This window comes from Canis lupus, chromosome 20, assembly GCF_011100685.1.
Source record: "Canis lupus familiaris isolate Mischka breed German Shepherd chromosome 20, alternate assembly UU_Cfam_GSD_1.0, whole genome shotgun sequence".
Taxonomy (NCBI): domain Eukaryota; kingdom Metazoa; phylum Chordata; class Mammalia; order Carnivora; family Canidae; genus Canis; species Canis lupus.
Window position 1 is genome coordinate 49468639 of NC_049241.1, and position 8638 is coordinate 49477276.

The 8638-nt window shown below is 59.7% G+C and overlaps 2 protein-coding genes across 3 annotated transcripts; one reads left to right on the forward strand and one right to left on the reverse strand.

Annotated features, from left to right (window-relative positions):
• Window positions 1-556: 556 nt before the first annotated feature.
• On the reverse strand, window positions 557-2413 carry IER2 (immediate early response 2). Its single transcript, XM_038567095.1, has one exon. The coding sequence runs from the start codon at window positions 2212-2214 to the stop codon at window positions 1546-1548; it is 669 nt and encodes a 222-aa protein (XP_038423023.1). The 5' UTR covers window positions 2215-2413; the 3' UTR covers window positions 557-1545.
• A 2684-nt stretch (window positions 2414-5097) lies between these two features.
• STX10 (syntaxin 10) lies at window positions 5098-8006 on the forward strand. Of its 2 annotated transcripts, none has more exons than XM_038567093.1 (8): window positions 5098-5238; window positions 5492-5661; window positions 5804-5898; window positions 5975-6037; window positions 7014-7121; window positions 7222-7328; window positions 7423-7517; window positions 7613-8006. In XM_038567093.1, the coding sequence occupies exons 1-8, from the start codon at window positions 5204-5206 to the stop codon at window positions 7687-7689; spliced, it is 750 nt and encodes a 249-aa protein (XP_038423021.1). In that variant the 5' UTR covers window positions 5098-5203; the 3' UTR covers window positions 7690-8006. The 2 variants fall into 2 exon arrangements, with proteins under 2 accessions (XP_038423021.1, XP_038423022.1); XM_038567094.1 differs by having other exon boundaries at window positions 7222-7324.
• Window positions 8007-8638: the final 632 nt, after the last annotated feature.

Below are 8638 nucleotides of genomic sequence, written 5' to 3' on the forward strand. Positions count from 1 at the left end.
CACGGGCATTTCCAAATCTCCAGTCGCCCCGCGGGAAAGCTGTTTAGAGGCCTACTTCACAGATGAGGAAACTGAGGCTGGGAACTCACTTCCCGGCCTGAGTCACACAACTATACCGCTAGAGATGAGAGCAGGGGTGTAAAGGGCCCTCCAAAGCTCACCTCAGTTCCCCCCCAAGCCGTGGGGCCCCAGCCAAAGCGGATGCAGTTGGTCAAGTGGGGTGGGGTGGGGGGAGATCTGCTATCTTTCCCAAGTCCCCACCCAATTTCCCCCAGACATCTCAACCCACCTGAAGCCCACCTCTCCCCACCCCCGGAGTTTTCGAATTTCTAAGAAACTCCCAAATATGGGGGAGCTTAAGGAGTCGGAACCTCAGGGCACCCAGTACGGAAATGCTCTGGCAAAGAAAAGGGGGCCCAGCCCCATCCCGCCCACTCTGCCCACGTGATAGCCGGTCAGACCGGTTTCTGGGGCCCCAGCAAGCCGCCGCCCGCTCCTGACCCCTTAACCCTGCCCATCCCCCCATCAGGGAAGAAAACCAGACGGGCCGCAAAGACTTTATTCAAATGCTCTTTATTTTCCTATCTGGCGTTTCCAGCAAAAGGCCAGATAGATGAAATTAAACAGAATCCACCACAGTAAAGGTAAACAGACCTCAGAACGCCCTGGCAAGAATCTTCCCCTCCCCGGGCTGGCCCAGTCTCACCAGCAACTGGTCCCAGCTCAGCCTTACAGAGCTCCAAACACCCCCACCCAATTTTTGTGATTCAGACCAGGATCGTCTGGGTTGTGTCTGTGTCTGAGGGATGGTCACGCTTGAGACCGTGAACATATTCCCACCTCTAACGCACCAGATGAGAAAAATTTTAACCTGAAATTAGATCAGCCCCCCCGCTATGCACCCGAAGGCGCAGGGGCGTGGGGCACAAACCCGCAGCAAGCGGTGCGAGGTGACTCAGGACGCCCTCCTCCCATTCCCCAGGGCGGTCCACACCCCAGACCCTCCTCCCAGGCCCCACACCCACGCAAGGCAACAGGAAGCTCCCACGTCTGCCCCATGACGCAACGATGACCGCTTGCACAAGTATGTCACTGGTGGGGGAAGGGGAGCGCCTGCCTGGAATTCTCTGAGGTTGGAAATGCAAACACCAACTATTGAAAAACCTTGAAAGGGCAGCACAGCTCCCAGTAAAAACTAAAGTCCGACCCTGAGGAGTTGAAAGAACCAAGCCTCCCTGCTCCCAGTCCCAGAAGGAGAGGGAAAGGTCCACGTCCCAGTCCGTTAAGACAGCACCTGTGGGCGCAGCAGGTCTCGGCGGAAGGCGCTCGCGCTCCCGGCTCAGGCTCCTCGGCGCCGCCGCTGCGCACAGACGGCGACGGCTCCCCGGGGGCAGAGTCCCTCTTTAGGCCTCAGCAGCCCGGGCGGCAGCTCCTCTCCACGGTTTCGGCGGGCGCTCCCCCGGGGGCGGGCCTCGCCTCGGGTCTGCGCACTCCGGCCGACGCTTCGGCCCGCGCTTGGGCTCCGGTGGCGCCGCTCGGGGACCCTCAGAAAGCCACCACGGCCCGCACGAGCACGTTCAGCATGCTGTCCGCGGGGCGGCAGGCCGGCTTCGCCTCGCACGCCGGCGGCGCCGTCGGGGGGGCGGCGGGGCTGCAGTTCAGGAGGCCAGAGAAGCGCCTCTGTAGGACGCGCGCCAGGTTGGGGAAGGCGCCCTCCGCTTGCGCGGGAGGTGGCTGCAGGCGATCAGGGACCTCCGAGGAGGCTCCTTCCTCCTCCTCCTCCTCCAGACGGGCTTTCTTGCTTGGGACCAGTCCGACGTCCCCGCCGTCACTCAGGCTGCTGTTGCGCCGCTTTCGGCTGACTTTTGTGGGGCGCGGGGCACAGCGGGCTGGGGTCTCCTCCGCTCGCGGCGCCTCCCGCGTGTCCATGGGCTCCGGGGAGGTCGGCTCACCGTCGGGGGGCGCTGCCTCGGCTCCAGCTTCCGCTTCCCGCGACTGGTGCAGGCGAGGATCGGGGGAGCGGACGGGCGGCAAGGGCACCTCGGGCTCGTGGGCTTCCACCTTGGCCGAGAGGTAGAGCTCCCGGGCGCTGCGCATGACCAGCGACAACTGCAGACTCCGGTGCAGCCGCAGGCCACCGCGCTGCATGCGCGAATGGTACATCTTCCACACCGACAGAGTCATGATGCGTTGTGCCTCCTTCTGCACTTCCATGGCGGCTCGACGGCAGGGGCGAGGGCGGCGGGGACTCCCTGGCTGGGCAGGACAGGTAGCAGGTGCACTCCGGGCAAAGCGCTCGCTCACGCTTCTCCACTCACGCCAGCCCACGCCGTGACACTGCTGGGACGCTCTGCCCCGGCGCCCGCCACCCGGGCCCTTTTGTACCGAGAGTGAAGTCACCGAGACGCCCCGCCCAATCAGAGAGCCGCATCCGGGCTTCCCAACGCGCGGCGGTGAGATACTCCTTAAAGCGACAGGGTGGAATTTACCGAGTGGGGGAGAAGGGACGGGAGTCGGAGTGAGGGGGAGCGTTCCCGAGTCCACGCGGAGCGCGCGGGGTGGTCTCCTTTCTCGGGGCCCTCCGTGCGCCGGTGCGCAGGCTCAGAAGAGGGGAGCCGCGGGTGCGGGTCCGAATCCACCCACGTGCTTGCGTCTGAAACCCCAGCTGATTGTAGGCGGCAAGTTTCCCTTCGCACGGGGGAAGACCGGGTTCGAACCGGCACATCCTCCGTGGCCACAGTTCCTAGCATCTACCAGGTGTCTAATTAATGGTTTTTGAATCAGAACCTATTAATGTTTTTTGGTTGGGTAACCGTGCTAACGCTTACTAAGCACTACCCGCCGGGCGCTGTTAAGGGCTTTCCTTCACTAAATACCTCATTGATGCCTCATTTCCACTCCGCGGAGGGTACTGTTACACCTGATTTCTGCAGGTGGGGATATCGAGACAGAGTGACACTGTTCAATATTTGCTAAACGAATAAATGGGCCACTGGGGCCTCCAGCTCTTGCGTCTCTAGCGTAAGCCAACCCTCCTCAGCCCCCTTGTCTGAGGCGGTGAGGCGGCGGGCAGCGCGGCTGGCTCCAGGGCCGTAGCTGCCCGTTCCACGGGGAGTGGATGTGTGCAGACACGAGTGCAGCCCGGGCTGCCATTCGTGCGCTCCACACCGAACACCACCTTCACCTCCAGTTTCCCTCTACACGAGCTCCACGAGTGGGCTGGAGACTCGCAGAACAGAGGACCCGGGAACACGACAGTCCCCGTGAACACGTGGCAGCGCCCCCTAAGACTACATGGCCCTGCTCCGCCTCTGCGCCCCGGGCAGCGAGGCTGGGATAAAAGCTGTAAACTGAGCAACGCAGAGATAGAGCAGATAGAAAACGTCGGCCCCACCCTCCGCTACGCCCTATCGCTCCAAGAAAACCTATATCCAGTTCCTCCAAAACAAGATGCAAAATTATTCCTAAGCTCTATTCATTCGTGGCAAGGGCCCTTTAAGGGAAGGCTCCTCTCTCCCCCTCCGTCCCCTCCCCCAGCCGCCGACAGGCGGGCAGAGTCTTCCGGCCACTGGAAGCGCCAGACTTCCACGGCTAAATTTGGGTATGATGACGTAGGGCAGGCGCGCGAGGCGCTTCCGGCTGCCCATATAAGGACAGGGGCCGGAATCTCCGCTCGGAGCCGCGGCAGCCCCCTTCCGGGAGGGCGGGGGCGGCGCCTTGGCCTCGGAACACGCCCCCTCCCTAACCGTGTCGCTCTCCCGGCAGCTCCGACTGGCTGTAGGCCCCGGCTTCCGGACCGGAGTCCAACCCGGCGGGCTCCGGAGGCCAAAAAGGCGTGACGCCTCCGGGAAAACCCCCGCTGGCAAAAAGGGGCGATCTCAGGACTTTCACTGACGCCAACTCCCCGAGACCCTACACAAAGACCTTGCCAACACATGGGGCGGTTCGCTGACGACCCCTTCATCCTTGTTACCCCATAGAGACCCCACAATTGTTTCTCCCTACAAGGTTCTCCCCCAGGTATTCTTGCTTCTCCCCTCCCCGCCAAATCATGCAGCCTTGGAGAATCCTCACGCCCGGTCCTCATTTATGGGAGGGAGGGGAAACTCGACTCAACAATTACTTGCTCTTCTTAAAACTGTCCCTATTCAGCGACCCTACACACGCTCCGGCGACCTGCTGAGGTCCCCATTTCCCCCTGCACCACCGCGGCGAATCCACAATGACGTCCCCAGCCCAGGCGCGCTCTCTCTGAGACTCTACGCAGCGACTCTGAAGCACAGGGGCGCACAGACTCTCCAAGAACTAAAGACTTCCCGCCCCGATCTCTCCTGAAACAAACCAGGACCCCTCTCAGGTGATGGCTCCCCTCCGAAAAAAAAAGTGCATTTCCGGAGACCGCACACACAACATTTCTGTCACACAGGAGTCATCTCTGTGAGCCTCTCTCCAGACCTTCCTGCCACCGCCCCCCCCAACAGGGGACTACCTTGTATACACCATCCTCAGAGCCACCACCCCACCCCCTCCCGCTACTGCCAGCCTCCACACCCCAGAAGCATCTCTGGGGCCCCCCACCCACAGCCACCTCCTCCGTAGGAAAAAAGAGGAGGGGAGAGGCCAACAGAAGAGCCCAACAAGACTCCGCACCTCACTCCACCCCCGCGGGAGAGTGGGGAGGACCACTCCTTCCCCCACTTCTTCCCAACCCTGGGCTGGGACGATCGCCCATGACAGGATCAAGGTGCAGCCTTAGGAAGTCTTAAGAGGATCTATGAATCGAATGATCCCCTTTCCCAGCCATAATCTCCTCTCATTTGAAGGAGGTTATTATTATTCACATCGCTCCAAAGGAAAACAGGTTGCGCAGCAACCATCCGAGGGGCTGGGTCTCGAACCGAGAGATTAAGAGCTCGACCCGCAACCCAGCCAGACATCACTGCGACGCTGCTGCAGGCGGCGGGCTACGCGGCAGCGAAGCCATCTCTGCCCACAATAAAGATGGCCGTGAGACGGGCGGAAGTTTCTGCGCTTCGGGTCTCCGAGGCCTCTCTTTCTGCCCTGGCGTCCCGGCTCTCGATGGTGGCACGGGTCACGTGACGGGGGCGGGGGTGGCGGCGCGTTCCCCTCTACTGGGAGGAACCCGCTGCCGAAGCCGAGAGGGGAGGGGGCTCGGCCTAGGGCGGGGGGGGGGGCGGGTGACATGTCTCTCGAAGACCCATTTTTTGTTGTCCGAGGGTGAGTGACAGCAATGGGGGAGGGAGGAGGGTACTCGGTTCCCCTGCCAGCTAGTGCCCGCGTGCCCGCCAGAGCGTGCCAGGCGGTCTGGGCACGGCCTCCGGGTGCTCGGGTCAGGGTAGACCCGGGGCCGAATGGGAGGGGTGCGCAGGGGGCACCGGGGTATCCTGAGGCCCCCACTCGTTTGGGGGCGCAGTGGCGGGCGGGAGGAACGCCGGGTCCAGGCGTGACCGCTCTGTGCCCCTGCCCGCAGCGAGGTGCAGAAGGCGGTGAACACGGCCCGCGGGCTGTACCAGCGCTGGTGCGAGCTCCTGCAGGAGGACGCGGCGGTCGGACGCGAAGAGCTGGACTGGACGACCAATGAGCTGCGGAATGGCCTTCGCAGCATCGAGTGGGACCTCGAGGACCTGGAGGAGACCATCGATATCCTGGGGGGTTGCAAGGCGTCCCGGGAGAGCCCACTGCTGTGGCAGGGAGCGGCTGCACACCTAGGGGGAGTTGAGGGCTTGAGGCAGAGGAGGGGGTTGTGTCTGGCTTTGGCCTTGACAGTCGACTCGGGGCTCACGCATAGTGGAAGCCAACCCCGGAAAGTTCAAGCTCCCAGCCGGAGACCTGCAGGAGAGAAAGGTGTTCGTGGAGCGGATGCGGGAGGCAGTCCAGGTGAGGAGAGTTTTCTGGTGGCGTGAGTGTGGGAAGGTTGGGGTGTTTTTTTGTCTCATGGTGTCCTTGCCCCCAGGATATGAAGGACCACATGGTCAGCCCAGCAGCCATAGCCTTCATGGAGAGGAATAATAGAGAGGTAAGGCATCAGGACCCAAAATCCTCACCTGAGCCTCCCAGAGAGACCCTCCCCTTTGAGTTCAGTCCTGACCTGGGTGTGTTCACCTGTCTCCCTTGCACAGATGTCTGTCTGCCCCTTCTGAGTCAGTGTCCATCTTCTCTGTGTGCAGTTGTCCCCTGGCCTGCTCTTTCTGGGTGTGTACACCTGAGCCCTCTCTATGTATAGAGTCCTTTTTTTGCCTCCTGGTGTGGGTCTATATGCTTATTTCCTTTTTTTTTTTTTTCCTGCTTGGTGTGTTACTGTTTCCAGGATGTATGCCTGCTTTATTTCCCGTGTATGTACCTGGGCATCTGAGCGCGTGAACTTGGCCTCTGAGTGGATCCCCATCTGCAGTCGGCTTGCATACCATTTCTCTCCATGGGTGTGCCCACTCGTGGCTTTTGTGTGCATTCTCCCAGCTGCCTTTTGTTGGTACACTTTTCCTTCTGCGTCGTGTATCCATTCTTTGCATGTTGTGAAACCAGCCTGTCTCCATCCCGTCATGGGATCCCCACATGGGACCTAGGGGGTGGGGAGCTGAGGCCTGCACGAGTTTGGAGTCCTGCGTCAATGCCCACAGGCTTCCCAGGTGTGCTGCCTTGAGGATTACAGTCCAAATTCTTTTTTTTTTTTTTTTTTTTTATTTATTTATTTTTTTTTTTCAAATTCTTAAATACATCTGTTTATATGATGTGTTCTCCGTGAATTAATTTGGCAAATCCTCATTCTAGCCCTAGGAATTTCCCCCATTTACAGAGGAAACTGAGGCACAGGGAGGTCAAGTGATAGGGCCTTGGGGTCACCTTGCTAGTTAAGTGGTGGGTCTGGGAAACCCAAGCTATCCCATTCCCAAGACTACTTCCTGACTAATAGCTACCTAGATTTGCCACAAACCTGTGTCTGGCTCTGCTCTGAGTGGCCATCTCTCCCTGAACCTGTGGTCTGTGCCCCATAGATGCTCACAGGCAAGCCAGCTCCCCAGAAGTCATCCAGCGACCTGCTGGATGTCAGCATGGCCTCAGCCACCTCTCGTTACATCGAGGAGCAGCAGGCCACACAGCAGGTTTGTGTGGGTGGTTGGAGATCCTGGACTGGAGGAGCCTGGGGGTGGGGGGGACAGCTCAGGGCCCCTTGCCGACAGCTGTTCCCACTCCACTCTGCAGCTGATCATGGAGCAACAGGATCAACAGCTGGAAATGGTGTCTGGGAGCATCCGGGTTCTGAAACACATGTCCGGCCGTGTTGGGGAGGAGCTGGATGAGCAGGGCATGTGAGGCCAGGATCCTAGGGGTGGGCTGGGAGCCCTTCACTGGCCGTGCTCGGCACACAGCTTTTGGGGACTGACACCATGTTGGTATCGACAGCATGCTGGATGCCTTCGTTCACGAGATGGACCACACCCAGTCCCGGATGGATGGGGTCCTCAGGAAGATGGCCAAAGTATCCCACATGACGAGTGGTAAGTCCTCTTGGGAAGGCAGCTGGGGTGGTTGGGGGAGTGGACGGCAAGGGTGGTGCCCCGTGCCCCTGTAACCTCTGACCTTCTTGCCCCAGACCGCCGACAGTGGTGTGCCATCGTGGTGCTGCTGGGGGTGCTTCTTCTGGTTCTCATCCTGCTCTTCTCTCTCTGACCGTGGGCCCCACCCCCACCCCACCCAACCCAGGATGCTGGTCCCTGTAGCCGGGAGAGCTGACAAGGCCCTGCCCCCTGGTAGGAGTTCCTTCCTGGGGAACTGCCCCAAGGTTCTTAGCCAGAGCCAGTGGGACCCACAGGGCCCTGGGCCAGAGCCCACACCACTGGGCCTGTCTCAAGTGCGCTTAGGAGGTGGTAGAGGTAGGGGAGCCTCACACTCCTCCCTGTTTCTACTCTGGTGCCCCAAAGTCATTTGCTTCTGTGCCTTCTACAAGTGCCAACTTGGAAATAAAATCCCAGTCTTTTTTATATGCATTTGTATCCTACTGTGTTAACTTGTGCCTGCCCCGCTTGCATACACTGGGGCCTAGGTGGGTACATAAGTGTGCACGTGCATGCTTGCACAGGTGCCCACTAGGGATTTCAGTGGTCAGGATTTGGTGTGGGGAAGACTATTCCAGTTTATTTCTGGGTTTCACCACTGATGTTACGATTCCAACCCCGATTAGTCTTCTTTGAGCTTTTGAAGTTTAGCCTCAACATCTGCCGGCTCTGGGCCAACCCTTTAGCCGGGGAGCCGAGTGATCATGTCTGAGGAGCCAGAGTCCTGCGGGGCTCACGGCACCCCTGGTCACTAGGGTTTGTCGATGTCAGGGCTTTGCCAGAGCTTGCCCCAGTACACAAGGATTCCCGCGAGCCAGGAAAGCTTGTGAGGGCCATGAACCTTGGACCACCATCTCCGGTGTTTGCAGGATCTCAGATGTCTGCATCCTGCGCCTTATGCAGCCAGGCATCAGAACCACGCGTCTCACTCAGTTGCCTGTTTATACACATTGCAAAGTGCTACCTGTTACAAGGATGTCCTTACATTAGGCTGATTTGTCAGAACTTAGAAACAACCAGAGATGTAGAGATTTCCTTTTTTATGCAAACTCCCTAATGCTATG

Excerpts from the sequence above, each read along its gene's own strand:
- STX10 (XM_038567093.1), top strand. The coding sequence starts at position 5,204 with ATGTCTCTCGAAGACCCATTTTTTGTTGTCCGAGG. Across the intron at positions 7,122-7,221 it reads AGCAGCAGGCCACACAGCAG|CTGATCATGGAGCAACAGGA; the intron begins GTTTGTGTGGGT and ends TCCACTCTGCAG. Across the intron at positions 7,518-7,612 it reads AGTATCCCACATGACGAGTG|ACCGCCGACAGTGGTGTGCC; the intron begins GTAAGTCCTCTT and ends TTCTTGCCCCAG.
- IER2 (XM_038567095.1), bottom strand. The coding sequence starts at position 2,214 with ATGGAAGTGCAGAAGGAGGCACAACGCATCATGACTCTGTCGGTGTGG.